At 45.0% G+C, this 26129-nt stretch overlaps 1 protein-coding gene across 7 annotated transcripts in view; it reads right to left on the reverse strand.

The window, feature by feature from the left end:
- The window catches only part of LOC124061365 (suppressor of tumorigenicity 7 protein homolog), a 42687-nt gene that overhangs the window by 660 nt on the left and 15898 nt on the right, over nt 1-26129 (reverse strand). For 3 of the 7 annotated variants that reach the window (XM_046393089.1, XM_046393095.1, XM_046393088.1), the window contains 13 exons: nt 12977-13059; nt 10394-10553; nt 7842-7896; nt 7086-7201; nt 6900-6975; nt 5857-6011; nt 5578-5675; nt 5131-5260; nt 4723-4795; nt 3817-3919; nt 3100-3250; nt 2781-2873; nt 1330-1472 (listed from right to left, as the gene is read on the reverse strand). In XM_046393089.1, the coding sequence (XP_046249045.1) occupies nt 1330-1472; nt 2781-2873; nt 3100-3250; nt 3817-3919; nt 4723-4795; nt 5131-5260; nt 5578-5675; nt 5857-6011; nt 6900-6975; nt 7086-7201; nt 7842-7896; nt 10394-10553; nt 12977-13059 (1436 nt within the window). Of the gene's footprint in view, nt 1-1329; nt 1473-2780; nt 2874-3099; nt 3251-3816; nt 3920-4722; nt 4796-5130; nt 5261-5577; nt 5676-5856; nt 6012-6899; nt 6976-7085; nt 7202-7841; nt 7897-10393; nt 10554-12976; nt 13060-19205; nt 19484-26129 lie in introns of those variants that run through there. The other 4 variants (XM_046393092.1, XM_046393090.1, XM_046393091.1 and 1 more) reach the window with 4 other exon arrangements.

Below are 26129 nucleotides of genomic sequence, written 5' to 3' on the forward strand. Positions count from 1 at the left end.
CAGTGCACTCAAACTGTAAAGCTCAGGGCGAATTTAGTTACAGCTGACAGATAAAAGTGCTCGTGAAAGCTTCCAGAGCCCAGGCTGAGTTCAGGGGGCTCAGGAAAATGTCCCTACGTGGACCCCGACTTGGGACTGTTTTGTCTGTTAAAATGCCAAAGTTTATTTCTTCTTTATATAACCTCCCAAAGACATTAAGTATAACAAAAATCTAACAGCCAGCGCAGCAAGCCGCTCGGTTTCACAATTCGTTCCTTTAAATCTACGTTTCGTCTCTCAGGCCGACTGCTGCAGCCCGCCTGTGGGCACAGACGCTGTCAGGCCTCGTCCTCAGGTGTGTTTTGGCAACAACCAGTGAGGAGGAGGAGGAGGAGGGGGGGGGTCATACAGGTCCCACTCCGTCAGATGGCAGATAAAAGCCGTGACGGGGTTTGTGCAGGGAGAAGAGGAGCCTATCTGCTCCACCCTCCTCTCCACCTGCATGGCAGAGTCCACATCGGCCTCACACATCGAATCGCACATCTCCACTCCAGCTTCAAAGAGCACTTCAAAGTGAGGGTGTGTGTGCGCCGTGTGTTTGAAGTGTGTGTATGAGGCCGTGGTGTCATCCAAAGAGCCTGGGACGCCCCGGTGCTCACACACACACCAGGTCAGCGTGCGTGGATCAGGACTTCGGCCATGAGGCGGACGCCTGGTGATGCACACTTCGGCTCTCAGCTTCGGCTCAGTGTGCCACTCTGGCTGTTCTGTCCCACCTGTGAAAAGGTGAGTTTACAGCACGTCTCCTAAACCAACGTGCAGATTGGTAGGACATCTGGTCTCAGATCTGCAGATTCCCCCGAGTTAAGATACCGCAGTCTGAATCAAAGAGGGAAAGTTGAATCACACTGCAGCTGATCTGCAGGTTGGCAGGGAGGGGCAGGAGGCAGCGCCCTCCACTGGCTGCTGTGAGTACAGCAGGCAGCGCCGAAAGCAGCTCCGTGTGAAGCTCTGGAGCTGGAAGAGGACGTTCAGCCTCGGCAGGTTTCTCAACGCCGACGCTCTCTGACACCGAGGGCATCGAGTCAAACAGGCAACACGTTTAGAGCCGAGGGCGGCAAACGCAGAAAGGTCTGCGGGTCATGAGATTCGTTACTCAGTCCAGCAGATTTTATGGAAATGAAGCAATAAACCTTTAAGCTCTCCTGCTGTCAGCCGAAGTGCAGGCTGAGACCAGCATTTCATGTAGGACAAAAGGTCGAATATCTCGCTTTGATTGATTCTGATGCTTCCCAAAGAGGTTACTGTGTGTGTGTGTGTGTGTGTGTGTGTGTGTGTGTGTGTACTCACGGCTTTAGCAAACACTCCCATGAGTTCGGGGAACTGGTGTGTGAGCAGAGCCAGCATGGCGGTGAAGGAGCAGAGACCAGCCGTGAAGAGGATGAAGAAGGGCAGCTCCTTCTTAGGGTAGACTGACACCTCGTGAAACACTGCTTCCACGTGACACGCACGCACGCACGCACGCACACACACACACACACACACACACACACACACAGAGTTACATTTACATCACTTACATCTCATCAACACGGTGTTGTCACAGTCGTCCAGAAGCGCTCACTCTCATTCCCTCCTTAAAAATCTAAATTTATAGTGTGCTGACCTCTGACCCTGAGCTAACGGACCAATCGACTGTGACGTTTAGGAGAGGAAAGGCAGATGGTGTGTTACCTTACTGGAGGTAAACTTATCTGTAACCCTGAGGGGAGGCAGCTGTAACCTGGTCGCTATGTTTTCACAGTCCTGACGTCGCGTTGTGATTGGCTGACAGCTACACAGGGCCGCACAAAGGCCGACGCCCAGAGACGAAGACTGAAAGTGCAAGTCTATACATATAAATTCATGTGTATATATATACACACACACACACGTTTTGAACCTGAATTGCTGCAGCTTGAACCTTTAACGTGATGTGACCTGCGGTGTGTGCGAACGTCCACCCAGCGAGACGAGCGCAGCGCCGCGAGCTGCTGCTGGTGGCTGAAAGCCAACTTAATCAAGTGAAGGTTTGTGTGTGAAGACAGACGAGCTGCTGAGCAGACAGCAGGTCGACACACACACACACACACACGGCTCACAATCATACACACACAGCTCTGTTAAGGAATTTGCCTCATGAGCACAACAATTAAAGGTGAATTTAACCACTTATGTTTCTGTGCCAGACGTCAACATTAGCCTAATTATTCTAAATGAAATAAACGTCAGAAAAGTGATCACATTTTTACCCTGAAGGAGTCAAATCAGAACAAACTGTGCAGCTTCAGCTCCAAACCAACAGCACCTCAATGAGCAGATGATTCTGTGATTACTGCTGTTCCATAAATTACACTCCAGCACACCACATTTATTTATTAAGACTAAAATCTGAACAGCCACCATCTTAACTTCAAGTGAGAGAATAAAGCAAACGTTTCCAACTGTCCTCTCTGTGGTCTCACTCCATGTCCCGCTCACCACACAATCTGATTGGCTACACGTCACGAGCAGCAGCCTATCAGCGCTGACTGAAATTTAATGTGGTGGAGAGGAAGCACAAAGCAGCAGAAAGTTGTACTCTGGTGCTGTACTTCAGTATTCTACTTAGTTACTTCACATCACTGGTTATTCAAAATGTTGACACTTGATTTTCATTTGTACTGCAAATGTATATCACTAAATATCAGTTATCAGTTAAGTGTGTGTGTGTGTGTGTGTGTGTGTGTGCGCATGTGTGTGTGTGTCAGGGCGTCTCTTACTGGGTAGCAGCTCTCTGTCGGCCGTCTCTGTGCAGATGGGGTAGGGATAGAACAGGTGACCTTTCTCCAGAGGATACGGGATCATTCTGAATGCTACACACACACACACACACACACACACACACAGTGCTGGTTTTACCAAAGGGCAGCAGACGTTTCATTACGTCTTTAATAATAAACAGTGAATGTTTCCATGTCGGCACTCAAGACTCAATTCATCGTAATTCTGTTTGGAATGAAACCCTTAATGAGATATCAGGTGGCCTGTTATCATTTTAACTGTGTGTGTGTGTGAGTGTGTGTGTGTGTGTGTACTCACTGCCCTCCCAGGTGCAGTGCAGCAGGTTCAGCGCCCCCTCCACCCTTTTCCAGTGCTGCAGGTGGAAGAAGGCGTAGGCGATGGCCTCGCTGTCTCCCCTCTTCAGGATGTGCTCTGGAGGAAGAATCAGACTCTTCATCTCCAGCAGGTACTGAGGAGCAGAAGAAAAGGGACGAAGGCAGACGATGGACAGGATTAACAGCCGTAAATGTCATGAATCACATGTTGGCTGTCAGCTGTCGGAGTCGCGTGAAGTTACTGCTGGTGAAAACATTTCCTGATTTTACTGCTTCACGACAAAAGCGTTAACATAACAAAAGAAGCGACGGCGTCTGCTGTGAGGAATTTATAGCAAATGAAACGTGTTTAACACTGAGTCAGCGGCGCTTTGTGAGCAGCTTCTTCAGTAGCACTGCAGGGAGGAGGAGCCACAGTGAGGCGAGGGGCATGAAGAGGAGATCGTTTCTCCCAACATGCACCTGCACGGCCCTGAAACAGGCCGCACGGCGCCCGAATCACCCAATCACTTAGCCAATAATCAACAAGACGTGTCAAATGTTAGCGTCAGCGCTACAGGCAGATTCACGCTGACGACAACTCGGTCTAGCGACTTCGCCGGCCAGTAGGTGTGTTACGTGCTGATCATGTGACCACAGCGCGACCTCGGCAGGTGTGCAGTGTGTTTGTGTCTGTCTGTCTGTCTGTGCTGAGCCTCACTTTGGGGACGTGAGGGTTGAACTCCACCGCTCTGTGGATGGCTTCTACTGCGTTCATCTCCGCTGTGCTCAGCCCTCGCCGGGACGCTGCCTCTGGAGAGAATCTGTGCACACACACACACACGCACACACACACTCTTGTCAGTAATCTGACTTGGGATTGCACATATGTATGCACATATATGATCAAAGTGTCTTTGAAAGTGATTCCCACGCTTCATAAAGACGTTGCTCTCCTGTCACTAACTGGCTGCTTTGTGGAAGATCATCACATAAATCCTCAACACGGACAAGAACGTTTAAAAAAAAGAAAAAGTGAGGGTTTTGAAATCTTCCAGGACACACGGACCAGGTACTGATGTTTCCTGCTGGAAACCTCATCCTGCATGCTTTTCTCAGAGCACTTTATGCTTTGAGTTGAGAATATCTGAGAGAGGCGTTGGGATCGTCCCTGTCGCCCTTTTTCAGGCAACCCAACATGTCTGACTTGGACCAGGACTCGTGACCCCGACACGACGTGTTCAGTTAGCTAACCGGCTAACGTCAGTCATCCCAGCGCTTTTCTACCAGGAAAAGACACCAAACTGAACAATGCAAAAATAAACAGAAAGGAACAAAACAACAAAACAAGAAACAGGAAATATAAACAGTCCGCATGTGCATGTACACAGTAACTTTTTCTATGGTTTTATCTGGCTGTGTTCTCACGGACCTGCGGCGAGGCAGAAACGCTTCACTCACAATAACACCGATCGACCCCCGAGGCGGCTCAGTTACACCCGCTCGGCCACGCCCACTCGCTCACTCTAACCAGACCCCCCGGGACGCTTGCCCCTCTCTTCAAACTGTCACACAGCAGAGCAGGCAGGTCGTACGAGCTCTGGAGCTGAGGAAAAGCGATACTCACTTGTCCGATACCGCCCTGGCTTTGAGCAAGGCTGCTGTGTAGCATATCGTTGCAGATTTGGGTAAGCTAATATCTGTGGAGGAGACACAAAGCAGACGAGGACAGACGGGAGGAGGGCGTTTAGTGAACACAGCAAAAGTGTGGAATTTCAGGTGATAGTCAGAGGGAGGGGGGTCACAATGGGAATAATGAGTTTCAGAGCTCTGGGGGTTTTGTTGTCAAGTCCTATTCTTCACTTATCTAACAGTTCAGCGTGACGTGCCTGACACCAGTGATAAAGCTGACGGATTCTCCTGAGCTCCAAGATGAATGAATCAAGATGGTGTACCTGGTTGTGTGTTACAACACCTTCTAAATCAAAGGATGAAACCGTGTGTGTGCGTCTGTGTGTGTGTGTGTGTGTCTCACCGTCGTACTTGGCCAGAACGGCCTGCACGTCGGCGTAGTTCTGGAGCTCTAGCAGCGACTCCAGCAGGTTCTCGTGGATGTTGAACATACTGAGGAGAGGGAACTCCTTCATTAACTGGAAAACACACAGCTGTTGTTACATGTAATACCGGACAGGGGGCGACACGTGCACAGTCAGCAGACAGGAGTGTTGGCTCATCACCATGCAGTTACATTGTTTTATCCTCCTTTAGTTTAATCCTCACAGTGAACACTTTCATGATGTGATGGGTGATTAAATTAAAACTCTGAAACTTTGCAGAATTCAGAGAGCAACTTCGTCTCAGTCCTGTGTGTGTGCGTGTGTGCGTGTGTGTGTGTGTGTGTGCGTGTGTGTGTGTGTGTGTGCGTGTGTGTGTGTGCGTGTGTGTGTGCGCACTCTGCTCTGCTGGCAGGCGGTGCACTTACATCTCTCATCATTTTAACTGCTTCTCGTGTCCGGCCGAGCTTTCTGGAGCACATGGCCAGTCTTCTCTTTATGTACACCAGTACGTTTGTGTCTCTTCCTGGTGGAGGTACACAAACACACGATGTAACACACACACAGTTCATTTTCATTGTGCGTTTAATTCAGCCAGGAGTACGATGGACCAGTTTACACCTGCAGCACTTTAAATATCTCTGAAGCTCCTAATCATTTACAGGATCTTGGAGAAGGATCGCTTCTCCTGAGTGGGTTATACTCACTGTGCTGGGCTTCGTACTGTGTACCGTGATGTTGGAGCTGCTGGCTGCGGCGATAGCAGCCCTCTCCAGCTTTTAGCGCCTGTTTAAACAAACGTTCAGCCTCCATGATGGTCGTGGCTTCTTCCTCCGCCAGCAGGATGTACGCCGTGGCACAACTACAGGAAGAGGAGGGGAGAGGAGAAGGATCTGTCAACCAGGATCATCACGGATTCATTCATCGCTCTTCCCATTCCACACACGGGCCTCGTTTGTCTGCACAGCGTGGCTTCTCCGTGCCACCGAACAGCTTTTACGGCTCGTGGATTTGTAAGCAGCAGCCGATCAAAGACGCCCTCCTCTGAGTCAACCTGATATGAGCCGAGAGCGAACATACGAGGCTGCCACAGTTCCTCTGCACTGCCTTTGTACTCACAGACGCTCCTAACAATAAACCTGCACTGCAATAAGAAGAGATAAGCAAGGTTGTCTTGTGCTGTGAATGATTCAGGCAGCCAGAGGGCCAATCAGTGGTGAGAAGCATCAACCCTCCTACCAAGAAAACCTGCAGGCTCAGTTAATGCCACACTGAGGTCTGACAGTGTTTATAATTGGGATAAATTCAGGGCTGTGAGTTCACTTTTGCCAGAATTTTACAGTTCAAAATACAAAAAGATATGAAGTATCAATGCAAACGTGTGTCTGCTGGTGCAGGAAGACTCCAGATGGCAAATTAAAGCTAAAGTACAAACGAACCTGCAGCTCCTGCTTCAGTGACACGTCAACATACCGAACTTCATGAATATAAAGCAGGTCACAGGTGGAAAATTAGGAGAAAAAAATCCATCAGTGCTTTACGGATAAATAAAATTTCTAACAGGAAAATTAAATATTGAAGAGGGATTTTGACAGGAATATTATTTTTAAGTTTAACGTGTCATATGTTGCAACGACTGCCTGCCTGTTTCACTCTGTATCACCTTACTGATTAATTACCAGCACTAAGAGCACAAACGAGAGTGACAGTGGAGACGGATGGGGGGGACAAAGAGAGGACGTGGACTCACTCTTCGAGCTCCAGAGCTTCATGTGCTGCGGAGATGCGAGCCTGCGGGTTCCTCTCTCTCCACGCCTTCTGCATAACTGCCACCAAACACACACACACAGAAACACGTTCAAGACGTCGGAGGAGGTCACATGACCGCCTGCACACGAGCATCAGGGTGCATGTAGTGAATGTGCGCTTTGCTTACTGGCGTCGGCAGGCCGGAGGTGGTCTGAGTCGCAGGTGAAGAAGGTCTGGTGGTCTTGTGCTGACAGGTTCATGTCGTAGTAAGTCAGCGGCTCTCGACCCGTTACCCACGTGTACCTGAACAGCAGCACAGAGACACAATGAACAACTGTGTCCAAACGCACAGCGAAAGGCAAAGATTATGGATTAAAGATCCTGCTCGGGTCGGGCTAAGACGTTGCTGTTGTGCACATAGCGAAATGAGTCGTGCAGGAGCTGTGCAGACCTAATGGGAATTGTACTTGACTGAGATCAGCCAAAGTTAAGAGACGGAGCTCAGCATGTGGGCTGACGGGCAGAGAAAACAGCAGGATAATTACAACGTGAGAAATGGCAAAGTGGAGGATGACTCAATGGGAGGGACGGCAGGCTGGCACATCAAAGACAGAATAAATGAGGAATGAAAGAGAAGAAATCAAAAGGGAGGAAAGGAAAAGAAGTCTGAAAGAGGAAAAAGTCGATGAGAGGAGGCACAAAGACAAAAAGGAGGAGGAGGGACTTGTTAAGGAGCGAAAGACAGGATGGTCAGAGGAGGATGAGAGAAAACAAACGTACTCTAACAGATGACAGAAGGTGAGGTGAATAAAGACAAGGAAAAGAAACAGACAAACAGATAAGAGAAGAAAGAAGGCAGGAGAGAGAACTCAACACTTGGTCAGAGAGGGAGGCCTGAGCTTCCTCCAGACCGGCTCAGGAGGATTCACATGCCGTCACTCACCGATTATATTCGGCTCCACGAAATAAATTCAGCGGATTTCGCCACACTTTACATTCTGCAGAGGAGATACAGGCAGAGAGAGAGAGAGAGAGAGAGAACAACACTGGTGATGAGTGCTGAGGGTTAAGTCGACACACTTCAAAAGGCTCCACGGTGCATCCTGCCATCCACCATGCTGCTCCCTCGCCGCCACATCGACCTCTCTGAGAGCACAGCCGACAGCGAAAAGCCTTAAAACTCAGTGACCAAACGGGCACCAGCACCAAGCCTCACTGCTGTCAGAGAGACGGTGCACTGAACAGACGGACGCAGGAACAACAACATGGAGCTCTGACACGTTATGCTAAGTTTCCTCACAGACGGGGAAACGCTGGCAATGTCAATCATCGAGATCAGTTCACTGGGCATCAGGTGCACTCGTGAGCCAAAAAGCTGCTGTATAATGTGTCTGAGATGACCCCTGATGATGTAATCAGGGTCGTCAGCTTTGCTTCTCTGCTCCCTAGGCTTTCCGGAGCCAGACAGCCTTTAGCAGTTGCATTTTTAAGAGAAAACCCAAAATGATGTGAAATACAAGAGGCGCATTTGTTTGTGAGGGAAGTCGCGCCGTCACCGATTGTCTCTAGCCTGTCCGTCCCAATGAGCTTGACTTTTAGCTTGTCTGTCTTCTCCTTGTGGTGTTTTCAGTGGGTTTGGTCACAGCAGCTCTCGATGGGCTCGAGGTCCTGAACGAGCTCTCTGAATTCGGAGCTTCCAGTCAGAATAAGCTGCTCTACATTCATCCACCCACGCACACCGGCTGAATTCAAGCCGTACTGCGTTCTTCCATTTCAAGTGCAGGAACATGACTAATCGATCAAGTGACTCCACATAAACTGTCCGTCTCAGGCTTCTGCTATAACGAAGACAAAGAATACGTTACACCCTGCAACTCTGATGTCAACGGAGGGATTTTCACAGAGCAGATTATTAGCCAGAAAACCGAGGATTAGCACAGTCGAAATAATTAGGCTGCCTTTCTTCTCTCAGTCGTGGCTTGTTGATTTGACACGCCTCACGTAATCCTGTTTTATTCAGAGCTGTTTGGCCGAAAACAAAAGCAGGCTGCGTCACGCCTCCACAAAGACGTGGACAACAGGATCCTTCGGAGGAAACTTGTGGAGATTATCCCGACACCATTCCCATTTGAACTTTCACTGCATCTTTGGCTTGCTGCTAAAGCGATTTTTTTGCTCCAGAAAAGTGCTGTAAAAAGAGTTGTTTAATGTGTGCTCTATTATGTAGAATAAATAGTTTCTTTTATCATCTTCAAGAGAATCAAAGGAATTATTCAGCACTAAGGCATTTCGTCTTTTGAAATGAAAGAATTTCTGCGAGAGAGCAACACACACCGAGGGGATTAACTGCGATCAAAGCGTCACCGATGGCGAGGAGCTCACAGGGATGCTGTGGAGGACGGACCCAAACCTCTTCCACCTCCTCTACTGTGCAAGTCGGTAAGACGAGGACGGCACTTCGACAAACTTCTATCACAACACAAAGTGTTTGCTTTTGTTCATACGGGTGGAGAAGGCTTCTGATTAGATCACAGAACTTCTGATTTTCTTTTCACAGTCTATTTAAAAAGGAAGGCACTGAAGAACGTACGGGCTGCACAGAAAATCCTATTAATACTGTATGTTCGAGAATATACATAAACGTACTGCACAGCTGACACAGCCGTTTGAGAACGCCGGCGTATTTCACAAGTTGGTTTGACAGGTTGTATTGATTAGCTTTAATTTGTGAATCTGATGCAGCAGAGGAATCGGTGTGTCCCAGCAGCTGCTCTATAAAAAGTGAATAACGTGGCTTTATTTCCTGATTTGCAGCTAGAAGCTACACATTCACACGAATCCAGATGGAGTCACAGTGTTGGCATGTGAGTATTCTGATAGCCGTTGAGGGAACCTTCCTGTGAAGGCTATGCATTAAAATCAATGCTTTCTTCGCCTTCAGCAGACCAGTGGGATTTGTGTCAGTACTGCTGAAAACCCGCTTTGACATTTTACAACATTTAGGTTGTTTAGTTCTCCTTTTTGAAGTTAACGCAGCACAGCCAAACAGCAACATTGACCTTCAATAAGATCTGGGGAGGAAAAGCTAAAAGGGGCTCTGAGCAGCAGTTAAATAGATGGTGATGATGACTATCTAAGGCATATTTTTCCTTCCATGTTATTCTGCTGTTTCTGTTGCTTTTTCACAAGCAAAGCTTAAAAAAGGGACCAATTTAAAGTGACAGCCACACAACAGTTTCCATGGGAAAAGTCTCATGGGCACAAAACTTCATCCATCTTTTCTTGAGTTCCTGACCTGCTGGCAGAAAGTGAGGCAAACTGAAGCTGTGTGTATACTAACATGTTTTTACTCATATTTACTCTGCTGTGAGTGACGGGAAATGTTGACTATGATGTCAAAAACTACAGCAGAGCTGCAATTCAGCTGCTCTCGTTCCTTTTGCACTGACACTGCGGTTTTGACTGTGGTGGTGTTTTCCATGTGTCAGCTCTTACCGGACACACTTTGTCGATTGGAATCGGCCTCCCCATTGCTGGTGCTGGAGTTGCTGGGGGAGCTGCTGTCCACTCCGCCCAGCAGGGGGCGCAGGTGGCTCACAGACACCTGCTCTATGAAGGAGGTCCCATATTTCCTGAAATACCACCACTCAAATATCTGAGAGAGACAGAGAAATAAAGAGAGCGAGAGAAGCTTCAGTGTGACAGTTTCAGTCTGTAGATGTTTTCTTAAATTAAGATCTTCTCTCATCTTTAAAAAAAAGGTGGGAGCAAACCTCAAAAGGTTCAGCTACATTCAGTATCAGATAAAACAGGATGTTACATTCATGCAAAACAGTACAGCTGTAGTGGTACTTAGCACCGTGTGAATCCCAGTCTGCCCTTAACACACACTTTAAACTTTAATCAGAAAGTGAAATGAGCTGCTCCGGTGATTAACGCTGTCTGCATCAGCAGGTCTCAGCCTTGTGCCACAAAAGGCCCAAGAGTGTGCTTCACCCGTAGTTTACGAATTAGCACCTTCGGGAGGAACCAATCAGTGAAACCTGCTGTTTGGGTGGACTGCAGACTGGCAGAGAGGGTCGTCCATTAGTCTGCATGTTAAAAAGTCCCTGAGCGAGACACTGAGCCCCAGCCTGCTCCCAGCCTGCACTTTGCACGGCAGCTCCGCCATCTTCGCTATGCTTTGATGTGCACTCAGGTTAAAAGGGTTTTATACTATAAGTGCAGCCCATTTAACGTAATGTCTTGCCCCTGTACCTGGTTTGAGCAACACTCTCCTTTAAAGCAACGTCTGCACAATCACCCTACTACAAATCCAGTTCAACGTTACCTGAAGGATGCTGGGAGTCACGGAGGTTCACAGATATGAAGAAATACAATCCATAATAACCATCAAACTGTTTTTTTGTTTTTTTAGGAAGGCACATCCAGCTGCTCTCAGAAGGAACAGTTTGGTGGCAAACAGAAGAAGACTGTGACTATAAATATTTAAATCACCCTGCAGTCAAAAGTGTGCGTTTCGTGTTCCTACAGCAAAATGTTTGGGCTTCACGGTGATGGAACTGCAGTCTGACGCCACGAGGCTCCCCGAAAACCTGATCTGAGGAGGCAAAGTGTTGTGACATCACAAAGTTCAGAAGCCAATCCTGGTCAAGTAAAAGTTGAAGCCTCCAGTGCACAAACACTGAGACATCCTGTGTCCAGCAGTCAAACTTGTGAAGTGAAAAGTGTTTGCATATTGCATATGCACTGGCACTTTTAACAGAGGAGAAGGAATAAATGCCTTTTTAAGACGACGAACGTGATTGTTATGCCTGCAACCCCTCATCATGCCTCAGTACATGTGTGGAGGGGACCTTTAGGTGAGAATATTCTGCAAAGAAGAAGCAGAACAATGAAGCTGTAAGACTCTTGGCTTTGGCTTAACGGAGGACGTGATATCAAATTCTGATTATCAGAGGAAACATACCCAATAGGGACATAAACATCTAACTCAATAACAAAGACCAGAGTCACTCCTACAGAGCCAACTGGCTTCCACATTTTTTTAATCATCTCACAGAGCATGTGCAAAGCTCAACAGCTTTTCTGAGCAGCCTACACATGTTGGCTGGTAGCCTGCAGGGAAGAGAGAGTGAGTTAATTAAGAGAGGAGCTATTTTAAAATACACACCAAACACTGTTGCACAGTTGGCTGTCTTTGTGCAGAACTTGAAAGAGAGATAAAACATCTGCAGTAGGAATAGCCAGCAGTTCCATTATATTATATATAATATATTATTATAATTCTTTACTGACTCTTCTTGTTTCCCAATGCTAACATTGGCAGGCAAAAAACTCGAGCTGAGCTGTGGACTGAGGGACAGATGTAACCAACACACCTCAGAAATGCAGAACACGCAAACATTTTTGCACCATTTGCCCTCTCCAGAGCAGGACAGGGAGAAGTGCCTTGCTCAGGGGCGGCTGGTCAACGACCTGGAACCACGAGTCACCAGTTAGGTGCTGCAGTCAAATCAACTGAGAAGCAAAGAGCTTTGGATGTTTTCTTCCACATCCCACACAATAACAGCTCAAAATGTGTCCTGTGTATGTTGAAAAGCACCTCAAACATCGACAGCGCACACTGCGTGGTGCTCGACTCGCACATGCATGTGCAGCAACAGTGCCAGAGGCGGCCATGTCCCTGCAGCTCGTCTTATATAGGACCAAATGAGTATCGATTTCGTCTCTTTTCAGCTCTTCCTGGCCTCTGAACCTGCGATTAAAGTCCTGACAAATTAATCCCGGGCTCATCAAGTCACCTGGGGAGCCACCTCTGAACATTAATTTTCTCTTTTTAACAATATGAATGAGAATGTCAAGTGAGAGCGCATCAACCCCGAAGTGTGATTTTAAAAATGCTTTCACATTTAGCTCCTGCAGCAGAACATCCTGCAAAGACTTTAATACTGGGAGGCTTAAGAGTAACACACAGTGGGTTTATGAAGGGCACAGCAAAACAAAGAATATATATTCTGCAGCAAGTGCGCCTTATGAGGAAACATCAATTTTTACTTTAAATTAAGTGTTTCTTACCAAAATGAGTCCTGATATGAGGGAGGAGGTGCCCGTCAGAGCCACGTAAAACTTGGGCGTCAAGGTGTTGAGAAACATGCTTACTGTGGAGAGGACACAAAAAGAAGAGAGGGTTAGAGCTTCCTCTCCTCCGCACCATCAGGGGACACTGAGAGAAGGTATTTGTAGAATCAAATGCTGGATGTGTGTAGAAAACTAGGTCATGTCTGACAAAAGAGCAGTAAAGACTGCAAGAAAAACTTCAAAAAGACTCAGAAGACTCAAGGACGTTTGTGATTTCGAGATATGAAATGTTTCATGTCAGAACATCCACACTCAGGGCTTCCCGGAGAGGCCTGCTGCTCGGCCGTGAAAACACCAGGGTGGACCAGAAGAAGCCGGACTGCAGACCGGACAGGCACCGCGGGTAGGAAAGCAGCGGAGGAAACTACGATGGCTGCAAAGGGGCTGACGGAGACGAAGCAGTCGTCAGTTCACCGGCGTGACGTCAGTTGTCATTATGAGCCAAGCAAACAGCCGTGAACTCTGGTTTCTGTGGCAACCAACAGGCAACTGATTCACGACTGGTTCATACGGACGTCACAATTTAAATGATAAATTGAAAACTGATCAAAGCGAGCATTTGATTTAAGCTATCAAAATCAAAAGTGATTTTTGGAAAATCAGAAACTACACACACACGCACACCCACTGCATAAAGTGTGGGTTCTTCTGCCATCTAATGACTCATCTTTTTGTTTGTGTGTTTGACAATTTGTTCCTCACTGACTGATGATGAATTCTTATTACATTTAAATAAATTATTTAAATTTGACCATTTGGCCGCAAGCAGGTTTCATTAGCTTTGTCAGAGATAAAATGAGACAGATGTCAGAATGTTAGAAATGCAGTTAACTTTGACAGGTTTAACTTAAACATCCCACAGGTGACACCAGCTCTCGTCGCTCATCACCCTTCAATCCCCCTGACAGCAAAGTCAGGACTCTTAATTTATTGCTAAGTGCCAGTTATGCAAAGTCCTGCGAACCAGAAAATTACAACTTGGTGAGTCAATGATTCGTATCAGTTCAAGCCTTACAGTACAGAGCTGTGCCACACTCTCCTTACACACCAGCCACAGACATTATTATGCGACGTCTTGGCCAGTGTTGGAACATAATATATTTATAGTTTATGTAGGAGATTATTTGGCAGTTTTCACTGTGCTTCCATCGACTATATTCGGAGCCACTGTCACAACTTAGCTTCCTAAGTTAGCGAGAGAGACGGAGGCGTTTTAGCTGCAACACCAGCGATATGACTATGAGCGCAGGATGAGGCAACAAAACGCCGTCGCAAGAGGCCTCCTCTGCCATGTAATCTGAGGGGGGAAAAAAAACATCACTTATGTGACAGATGATATTGGGCCTTTCTGTTCATCACCTGAGAACTGTCTGCAGTTTTATTCTGACTGAAATGTTGTCTTCAGGAATGTTCTGTTTTCTGGCCACGTTAAGGTGGCTGCAGGTTTGAAAAGGCCCTCCTCTGATGGGCCGATTGGCCACAGGAATGTGAGCTTGCCTAAGATGACATACCAGGGATAACATAGCATCCATAATAACCCGTTAACCCAGAGAGGTTAGCTGAAACTGACTGGTAACAATCCTCGAATAAATGCAAACATCTGTGGTGGTTCAAACATGGAGGCTTCAGAGGTGTGAGCGAAGCTGAGTGGGTACAATCCAGCTGGCCAAAAGATGAATTAATGTTTTCATTTCAAAATTAGTTATTTAAGTAATAAGCATGTTGCATTCTGTGTGTGTAGTCTCCAGTGCAGCCAAAGGTCAACAGTGAATGTAATGAAAAAACTGTTAAGATGAAAGATAAGAACCAAAGTTACAAAAATATATCGCAGGCCATAAAGACATAAAGTTCCTTTAATAATGAAGTTCCACTGGTGGCTACAGGTGAACTTCACCTCCTACATTTGCTGTGGCAGATGATGCCGGGCTGACACACCATTTCAGTTGGGTGGGGGTGTTGGGTTGTCATGTTAATTCCCTAAGAGTCACACCGAAGACGGCGAGGGCGGGACAAAGACCCCACTCATGTGGACCTCAGTCTCATACCCACACAAAACACACACACACTCACGTGCATAGACTAAGTGCAGCTGGCCAGCTATTCAAGGCTGTGAAGTGCAGGCTCTCGCCCAAGCAGAAAAGGGTCTTTCAGATTGGCCTGCGCTCAAACAGGCCTGACAGATGCTGTCGGCCTGCACTGATGAGAGGATACTGCTGTCTGGGTGGCAACCAACTTTATCGTCTTTGTCAAGCCAAAAAATTAGCTGTAATTGAAATATGGTCTATTCACATTAAGCAATAAAGCAGAGTCCAAAAGTCCAGAAAAAAAAAAAAAAGGTTTTTTCTTTTTATTTAATTTTAAACTGAATGAAATGAGTCCTTGGGGACTCTGACCTACAGGACCCTGAGAATTCACTCCATCTGGAGACATTTTACAGACTAAGCAATTAAACAAAAAAAACAGATCAGCTGATGAATTAATTACAACAACCACTAGTTGAACTCCCATGAATTTCCCATTTGGAGATAAAATGAGTGTAGTGTCGAATGAAATGCAATCAAAGCCTCATTGTCACATGACTCACAATGAGAAGTCTGATACCAAAAAAGAAGCCCATTGGTGTCACGCTGAAATGGATTAGAGAGTATTTTTTAATGCCACTTTCTGGAAATTCCTTTTCAGAGACGTTTTTACTGAATGTTCAGACGACCGACTGAACTGCATGATGACAAAACCATTCAACAAAGACTTCTGGCTTCTTTGATTTTTTTTGAATGATGGTTTCAGGGTTCAGTTTCTGCCCAAAATCACTGACTGTATAAAGATGCATGACATGAGAGCTCCGCAAAAGTGAAGCCAAAACATCTGCAACAACTGGCCGGCTGCACTATTGCTCATAAACCACCTTCATGTTAGCAGATGGGACCGGGTCTAAACCAAAAACTCAAAGTACACGTCAAATAAAGTCTTCCCAAAGATGGTCTCAGGCTGATGCATGTTCAGCTGTTTATTTTAGCTGCTAAAACATCCTGACTGAAAGCTGCTCCTACTGGAGAATCACTACCGCACAGACTCCAAAGTCACCGGAACAAGATGGCAATTCAAACCTGTTTATGCCAAATGTTAACTTCTCCACCTCTTTGGCTCCACTCCTGTGAGTTTACGCTGGTAAGGAGGCAGCCAGAGAGCACGTTGGGAAGATAACGTGATGAATTGGAGGGACAAATTCTAACAGACAGACTCGGGACTAAATGTCACCGGAGACAACGGGAGACGTGACCTTTACTGAAGAGGGGACGGTCGGCAGACGGCTGGCATGACCGGAATGATAAAAGACACACGCTGAGACGCACGTGAACACGCACACATTCAGACGCACGACGACGCTCATTAATGCACAGTCACACACACACAAGATCTATGTCCTTTAACTGCAGAAGAACAAACAAAAACTCCATTCCATTATGTATTAATGAAAAACTCTTTTCATGTTGCAGTCAAAACATGTCCAAAAAGGCTGACACACAGTTCTTCATTAGACATACTGCCTTTGGTAGGACAACCGGACGGATTACTTAGTGAATGAAGTAACTTCAATGTTTATCTCCAACAGAGTCCAAAGTATTGTTGAAATAAATGTATTTAACAGAAAGCAATTACTGCAAATGAACACAACTGGTTTTTAATATGTTCACATTAACTACAGTCATCAGCAGACACTTTGAGGGTCGTGTTCTGACAGGGATACTGCAGTTCCACTTCAGTTTTTCCAACAAGTCCTGATTGTTCCAAGTCTGCAGGACTGAATTAAACCTGAATTAAACGAACACGCCGAAATTTTTAGAAGTGTTTTAATTCAAATCAAGTTTGCTAGAGACAAAACGAGAGAAAGAAAATGAAAACATAGAAAACATAAAGCCAAAAGGTTCACAGAAATGGCTTAACAATGTAAATGTTTGTGCACTCCAGTACAAGTCCTGCAGCTTTAGTGGCAGGACTTGAAAACTGCTCACCTGATTTGAAGAGCTGAATTCTTTCAGAAACACTTTAAAAACAGTGACATGAGAGTGACAGATATATTCAGCACATTTTGCTGATCGGACATGATGCTAAAATCTGTTTGAAATCTTTCAGAGCAGACAGCAGGGTGTCCTGATAAGGAGGTACATCATAAGATCATAAGATGCAACGTGTGAGAAACACAAGACAAAAGTTCGGAGCTCCTGTGGACCGCCTGCATCCTAACCTGAGTTGTAACTCACTCCGGCTCGGCTGCTCATGCCTGAAATGACTGTTGGCAGGGCCGATTAGGAGTGCTTCATAGCCGGGCCCGTGTGGCTGGCCCTGACTGATGGGGCTGCTCACAGAGCCTGTCTGGGTCTAACTACCTCTGCTGACCTCTGGACGAGGTGGACTGTGGCCAGCATCTGTCACGGCAGCAGCACCAGGTACGTCAGGCTCTGTGGGTTTAACATTTGTATGGATCCCATAAACAGAGTTTGTGCACGAGTTCTTAAGATCTGTGTGTGGGATGGTAGTGAGGTGTTCATGTATCTGCAACAAGAAGCTGAAGAAGAAATGATGAGCTTTATGAATACTGACAGACTGATGGGTTTCCACGACTACCCACGGACATGCAGCTGCTATCTGAAATATAAAATAAGACTTTGGGGTAACACAAGCACGGCTTAATTCATGCTCCTCAAACTTATGTTGAATGTGAGAAGGAAACACAGACGCCCAAGGACAGAGAGAGATAAAGGACTAACTCAAAATCTCATTTAAAATTTTGGAAATGTATTTTGGGTGTTGGTTGAAGTACTTCCACACAACAGATGTCGAGCCAAACTGAGACTTCTTCGCTAGCGTGCAGAAACACAGAAGAAATCTAAGAAGTATCAGCAAAATCTCTGCCAAGCAGACCAGGAAGTGAATCGAATCCACGGTCGTACAAACATCTAAACCTATCTAAACCTAAGCTGATGCGCATTACAAAGTGACAATCATCCCAGCGTAAATTGCAGCAGCTTGAGAAAATGGCACCTAAATTACAAGAGGCACACTTGGAAGGGAGTGACGGCATTAGATCTCAGTTCAAAACTTTATTTTACTTGCCTCTTGTCACAAAGTAGCATCCAAGTTTTAGAAATCCAGGAGAGCATTAGCTAAATGAAGACTTGGCAGTCGAACGGCAACAAAGAGAGATGGAAAAAAACTGTCTGCCAAGAGAAAAGAGATTGTGTTAAGCTGTCACTGCTTCCAAAGGCTTTTTATCTGATTCTCAATAAGAGAATTTTATCCTGAGCTTACGAATATGTTTGGTCTTCAATGTGATCTTTGGTGCTAACTGAGAGGTAACTTAGCATGCCTTTTTTAATTTATTTCATTGATTTGTGGTTTCATTTGTGCCAAGAAAATAACAAAATTATGTAACTGTTCTCCTGTTTTCTGTGTTTTGTTCAGATTTTTCAATGTCTGTGATGCATTTTAAATTAAATAAAATTGAGTGCTTTGTGGGGCCCTGAAATACTTTGGCATTATTATTATTTTCCTTTTATGACACTAAAGCATCTGGAAAATGGAGAATAGAGGGAGACAGACAGTTTTATTTATTAATTTTCTTTGCTTCACTTGCTGCCTGATGGATAAGGCAGTTCCCTGGCTGTGTTTCTTTCAAACAACAACTAAGATGTTATGCAGGAGTCTGCGGAGACTGACACAATCTGCCAAACAACCTTTTATTTTTAATCATTTGCCACAACCACAGAGGATAACAGTAAACAAAGAAAACAAACATATGGGACAGATTGAATGACATTCCCTCTGCCCAGACCTAATCCAGCTCTGCTCAACAAGCCACTATGTAAACACACATATCTGCTTCCACTGGTGTATCCCTCATGCAGTACACACACAGATATACAGACATGAAGACAAAGAGGCAAGCAACACACACACACACACACACACACACACACACACACACACACAGCCAGCAGGCCCTCGCCCACGCGCTGAGCAAACCGTCCACTTCATGAATATCAATACAAAATGTACAGGGCCACCTGCTGTACACAATACAAAGGCCATTTGCAAGGAAAAAGATCAGAAACACAGCTACCGTGGAGCTCCTGACTACACACAGCATGTCAGCAGCCTTACTTACCCTCCATTCCACGGAAACATCCACCAGAGCCACAAACACACCAGCGAGGCACTTTCTCCTTTTAAACAAAATTATCTTTGGCAAAGACACAGTGAACGTGAGATTTAGTCCCAAGATTACGTGTCACCGCTGGCTGTGTCCACATTCATACAGCAGTCCCAGCAGCCAGCTGTCGTTCACAGAGCACATTTACTACTGGGGGCCCCTGGCCCAGTTTGCTTGTCTTGATTGGCTGCTGCTTTCGAGTGACAGCAAGCCAACGCAATCGTAAGCCATCTCCATTCTGCTCTCCCGCAAGTAACCCAGCAGAATAAGTAGAGGAGAGGGGGAAGGAGGGGGGTTCATAGATACCAGACCAGCCAATCAATAACATGGATTTTAATGAAAGGGGGTGGGAGCAGGTGCTCCTTAGCCTCCTCCTGCAGAGGTAACCATGACAACTCTTAAATGATCCTACAACAGAACGGACGAAGGAGCCTCCTCAGGGCAGATTTACAGGTAGCCAAGGATCAGTCATTCAGTCCTGTGATCATTCAAATGGAAATCATTTTAATTTGTCCAGAGAGCCTTCCTAATTCATTCTGTTTGCTCATTTGACATTCGCACATTCGCTCCTAAGCATCAGTCCAGTATCACTCCAGTCTGCCACTAACCAGCTTCAGGGGACTAATTGGGGCTTTTAAGTGCCTTGCTCTAGAGCCCCTCAGCAGCAGTTAGGGGAGAGGAAAACATTATGATTTGCTTACACCGGATACAGAATCTCCCACTTGATCCACTGATTAGATTCAGTGACCTTCTGGTCACGACACATCTTCTTCCCTTCTTTCTTCAGCCTGCTGACATACTAGAGAAGGAGGATGGAGGAGAGCCCAGTGAAATTAAATGGCTGACAAGGTTAGCTGCAGCTCTATGTTAGTGTTTGAACATGATGATGACAAATGCTGTGATTTCCTCCCACTGAACGGATTCAATTATCACTGCACTTCCTTGAAGATCAGCCATGAAGAATTATCATGTTGCACGTCTTACAGCCCTGTAATGAACCCCTTTTCAAGAAGCCATGAACTAGGCCTGAGGACACAACGAAGAGGATGCAAATTCAAATCTCATTCTCAATTTTACAGTACAGTCATGAAATCAAAGGAGGGATAATGAGATGTTTTTGTAGGGTATGGCTCTGTAAGATGAGAAATGCTAAATTATAGTGAGACTGGTCATTAATGTGTTGTGAGATGTTACTTAACACCAACATGTGCCAGTGAAGAGTGTTTAAATCCAGGTGTTTGCACTTGCAACTGCACTAGATATTAAACTGTTGTGCAGCTGCTACGTTAACAGCTGCACTGCGGTTCTTCAGGAGCACAAACACCAACATGATGACAGACAGAAACTAACGATAAAGACGTGTCAAATTACAGTCTCCATAATTTATTCCTCCTTTGCTGGAAGACCTATAATTTGAATACGATCACGTGACAGAGAAATTAGATTATTGTTTATCTTTTTGTCTGAGAGAAAGAGGATTTGATATCACAAGCTTTCCTTCGGTCCACCATGGTGTCCTGCTGCCTCTTAAATCCACCGTTAAATGACCTCCTAGCACAGAGGCCTGTACCAGCCAAATAATATTGCGGCCATACTGCGCAGCCCCAGGTGTTAATCATATTAAACTCATTTTGCAAGCTACCCAAAAATCAGCAGCCAAGCACACATAATGATTATGGCTGAGGGAGTTTGCCAAGAACAGAGATGCTTTCTTTCCTCATCTTGTCCATCCACAGCAGAGGGTCCAACTCGTCTGACTGACGAGCTAACATCGGCCCACTGCACTCCGCTGCATCCAGTTCTCTAATATTTCATCAAAGCTACAATCAGGCCTCTTACTTTCTGTGCTATCAGAGAATGATGTTATACAGACAAGCAGGGGTTTTACAGCTAACAGGGTCGAATCACAATTTAACGAACTGAGAAGTACGCACGCCTTTCTATGATTTGGCTTACATGGGTTTTTGAATGCTACCAAAAAAACTACATTCTGCGTGAATATTTACAATTTGATGACCATTTGACCGCTTTCAAATGTCGTCAATTCTTAAGTCTGCATCTCTGATGGTCGTTGCCGTTGTCACAGGTTTCAGCTTTTCATCAGTAGCCAATGAGCTCAATAATTTTAATTTAACTTGCTGAAGAAGTCCACTGAGAATTAACTACATTTATGAAATCTGGGAAAAGTCTTTTTTTTTGTTTAGATTTACATTCATTGGGCTTAGTCGGTGCTGAATGCAGGTAGAGAAAACCCTGATACCAAGTGGGGTGAGCGTGCTGAGATTGAATTAAAGAGGAACAGAATGACCTCACATCCTCTGGCTCTGGCCAAGCGTATGATCATTAAAACTCAAAGAGTCCCAGCTCTGTTAGTGTTGGCACAGGCTGTGGACGGCCGACCTGGGAGCTAACACTGTTAGCTGAGCAGTTTCACAAGCCGGCTCAGATCTATATGTGAAGACTCTGAATGCCGGTAAAACGGCCAAAGATGAGGTGAAACCTTTCAATGGTTTTTCTATAAAATAGCTGAAATGTCGTCTGAACAGTTACGACTCATCAATACAACAGGCCACCGTGAAAATTTACAAACCAAAAATGTTAATTCATGAGAAAGCACAAATGAAGGCTGATTTTGTAGCAGCACTGCTCTGCTGTTTACAGCGACAAACACTGATGGTTTAAAGAAAGCCTTTTGGCAGAAACAATCCACTTGTACGGAGGAAGACAAACACTATGAATCATGTATTACAGCTCAAGTGGTTAACTTACATTACGTTTAAAAAGAAAAGGCATGTGAGAAAGTAAAAGCTACAAAGATCAGTCAAAGAAAGGAAAAATAATTCCCATTTATTTTGGTCATTTTCCAAGCAAACACATCAAACATTTGCTGGTTCTAGTTTCTTAAATGTAAGGATTTGCCTCTTTCCTTTGTCATTTATGACCATAAATGAAGAGTCTGACTACTAAGGCTGTCTCCAATCTGAGAGGAAAATGTAATCCCAGCAGAGGAGATAACTGAGCAACAGTGAGTGTGCAAGAGAGAGTGTGCAAGCTTTCTGAAGAGCACTTTCCAGATCTTGCAACTCGTAGGTGAGGATTTAGGGTCAGAGGTCACGTCCTGTGAGAATACATTAGTGCCCTTTCATGGGGTATGAGCTCAAGTCCTTACTGAAGATCCTTTAGCTAAATTAAGCCTCCCGTTTGGCTCAACTTCCAGCCAGTATATGAGCTCAAGAGACAAAAATAGCAGAAGTCAGCAGTTACCACAGAAACCCGATCGCTCTGCCGTTTTGCCGTTCTTACAGGGTTACCACAGCAACAGAGACAACTGGTTGCCGTCAGAGAGCCGTTTGGCTTTCATCAAATGGCCATTTTCAGTGAGCACCTTATTCTGCTCATGGGCAGCGACGGTGCACCAAAGAACAACACACAGCCTGCAGCTAGCTCAGCAAGACACTTCAAAGCCCATTAGAGGCTTATCACTGCATTGAAAGATGTGAGCTCATCAGGAAACAGGCAAAATGCCATTCAGCTTAAAAAGAAACAAACAAACATTATGGCCACTGACGAAACTGCACTTAAGTATTAGTGATATGACTAAGGCAGCATCCCCTCCCCTCCTCGAGACATGTCTCCATTTGCCAATTACACTTCCTGAGCTCATTCTTATCAGCGTTCATGCTGATGATGATCTGTCATTTATCTTGCACAGAAATAGCCTGGCCTCCAGTTAGTGTCGCGCTCAGTTCAAGGACCAGCATCACTCTGTTTGAGTTTTGAAATACCCATCAGTTATGAAACTGCACTGCATCACACATGTAAGGGAGCATATCACAGATCATTTAGGCTCCAAACTGTAAATATATATGCTCAGGGCAGATGAACAGGAAATAAAGATGATGTGATTGATATAACCCTGCTGACATCAGGAACGGTAATAACACACGGAGTCACACAAACCAGCGCAGATTGGAGGTAATTACATAGTCATGACAATGCAAAAAAAGAAGAAAGATTGTTCATTAATGTATGGGACTTAAATTAGAACTCGTTACAGTCAAGCTAAAGGAGAACTAGACTCCAATGCTGACATTTATTGCTAAAACAGATGATCTCACTGTAAAACTGTATTTCCTTTACCTTTTGGGAGTCTTTACTCTTTCATTTCCTGCCATCCCTCTACTGTTAAAAGCATAAAAAAATACTTAAAATATAAGACGCATATCTGAGCAAGTGAATGTGTTTCTGGTTCATTCTGATTTTTTTTTTCCTACTCCACCAACAAAACAGATGTACTGCTGGTATCAGAACAACCCTATCAGAAAAGTTGAGGTTCCATTGCGTTGGTCAGTATCCATCATGCTCGACTGTTGCTACTGAAAACACTGAACCACTACAAGCTACAGGCAAGATTCCAAAACGGGCCGTTCACTGTGAGAAGATCTACAAGGCATCAAATTAACAAGTTCATGGGAGGAAAACCTTCTGAAGGCTTCCTCTTCTTCCATTCATTCATGTGTGGAGCTTACACTGCATGCTCTGTACATAAGAAACATTCAGTGTGTACTCACACTACAACCTGTGATAGCCTGAGCATCTAAGAATTTATTAAATAAACTGATGGTAATACTGACAAAAAGACTGCTATGTCACTGTCGGTACCTTCGGTTCACATCAATGATAATAAGATCTTTGTTCCTCCAAGACAGTGTGACATCAGCCAATCGATAGTCCTGAGGCTGGAGCACTGACTGAATGGGCTGAGGTGCATTTAATTTAACTACAAGCCACTGGTTTGTATCTGACCTGAAGTTTTTTTTAATAAGTCATTCATTTCCCCTCTCTCTCGTACTTTCTGTCGCCGTTCATTGTGTATTGATGCTTCAGTTTAAATGACTTAAAAGAAAAATCCATGTACCATCCAGGAAAACTGCAAGTACTGACCTCCATTTTGATAAAGTGGAGACTTATTATGCAGCTACTGAATCATCCACTTTTTCCTCATAACATCCTGTAACACGCAGGCCAAAGGAGAGAAAGCAGCACAGAAAGCGGCGGCCATTTATCGAAACCTGTGTTGGATTGGTTTGCTGAAAAGAGAGATGGGGGCAGGGAGGTGACAGCTGATGAGGTCAAATGTCTAGAAACGAGCTCCGTCCATGTGTCTGACGAGGTAAATGCATTTAGCCACAACGGTGAGCAGAGGATGATGTTTCTGCTCACACACACGGCCAGTGAGGTGTGTTTGAAGTCGTGCTGGCTGCTTAAAACAGATGTAAATGGACAACTAAGAGCCACTTCCAAAAGGCTTTGATACAAGCTTGATTTTAAGTCATTCGAGATCTCCAACATACAAAAAAGGTCCAGTGTTTGTTATTGTGGACCACAATTAGCAATACCACATAAAAAACAGTGAGGAGTCTGTCGATAGAGGTTAATCAGTAGATATGATTGGGTAATTGTAGCTGAAGTGTAGGTCAAGTCTATGTATACTGTCAAATATATATGAGATACAGTCAGAGTAAAGAAATACGATTTGCACGATATGATTTGCTGAGGATTTTAGACTGTGATTTTTCAAGGCAAATGTTGGAGATCACAATATTTAATGTCCTCTTACTTCTGCTTCCAAACTTTATGTAACTTCACTGACTAACAGATCCACACAGCTCGAACAAATCAACAGAGAGCTGAAGCTACACAGCCCTGATGACTGGGCAAATTACTTCGTGGGACTCATACTTCAGTGTCTTACTGTTAAGCAATGCAAAGTAAGTTACGCTGACAACATGGCTTGTGGATGAAGAGCTTGTGCCAGAAAAGAGCGTCAATGATCGTTAATGAAACGTTTTGTTTTAATGATGCAAACAGATAAAGGCTAACCCAAGCCTGGCTATAGTCTACAGGGCATTTCATCTAAAGAGTATGCCCCACCTTAACGCCGTACGGAAGAGATTAGACATGTTAGAACTGATTTTCTTGGTTATTCAGTTCCTCCACCATCTGCCATTATGAGAAAGGGGAAACAGTCATCCCTGTTTGTTGCCAGAAAACAATTCGGCACACTTTCCACCAAGCCTGAACACTGACCCACAATGTCAAATGAAGCACAGAGGGTGATGGAGGATGCCAGTTTTTCCTCTAGTGACAGTTGCCATTCACTATGCCAGTGTCTCAAAAGTAATGCAGTTATGGCTTATTACAAGACACTATGATATAAGTAAATACACTAAATTCGAAAGTTTTTGTTACTCCCGATCTGGATACACTTGAGCTCAGAGTTGGCTTATTAAATACACTGTGACAGTCCAGTTACAAGAGCCTGTGTCAAAACCAGGTGACCTGCTGACCTGTTTGACCAGTGTGATTAAAGTGATAAGTTGGAAAATCACAGGAGATCAGCACCCCCAATGGTAGAAGCTGTTCCACTTTCAACAATAACCTTTTACTTTGGGCTCCATTTCCCGAGACATTTTCACTGCCTCAAAGAAAAGATTTTCTAAATGTGTCCACGTTTATTTCCTGATTCAGTGTTTGCTGCTTGGAAATAAACCCGGACACAAGCTGCTTCCTAGCAAAGCAATTCCAATGAAACAGCCTATAAAAGGAGCTCCACTTACCTCAGAGTGTTTGCTGAGTTTCTTATCTAAACCCTAAGAGTAGAACAGGTATTATGGTTTTCGTCTATGGACAGAAAACATCTCAAAGAGCTATGAATGAATCTGCCCAAAGCTTTGTCAACCTACAATATGGACAAAACCCTCTATTTTTTAATTCTAGTGGTTGAGGGCAATACAAAGCCTTTTCACACTGCTTTTGAACATTCTTTTAAAGCAACATTATGTGACTACTTTATCTTAAAATAGCAGGTTCTGAGTC

This window comes from Scatophagus argus, chromosome 7 (assembly GCF_020382885.2).
Source record: "Scatophagus argus isolate fScaArg1 chromosome 7, fScaArg1.pri, whole genome shotgun sequence".
In the NCBI taxonomy this organism is placed as follows: domain Eukaryota; kingdom Metazoa; phylum Chordata; class Actinopteri; family Scatophagidae; genus Scatophagus; species Scatophagus argus.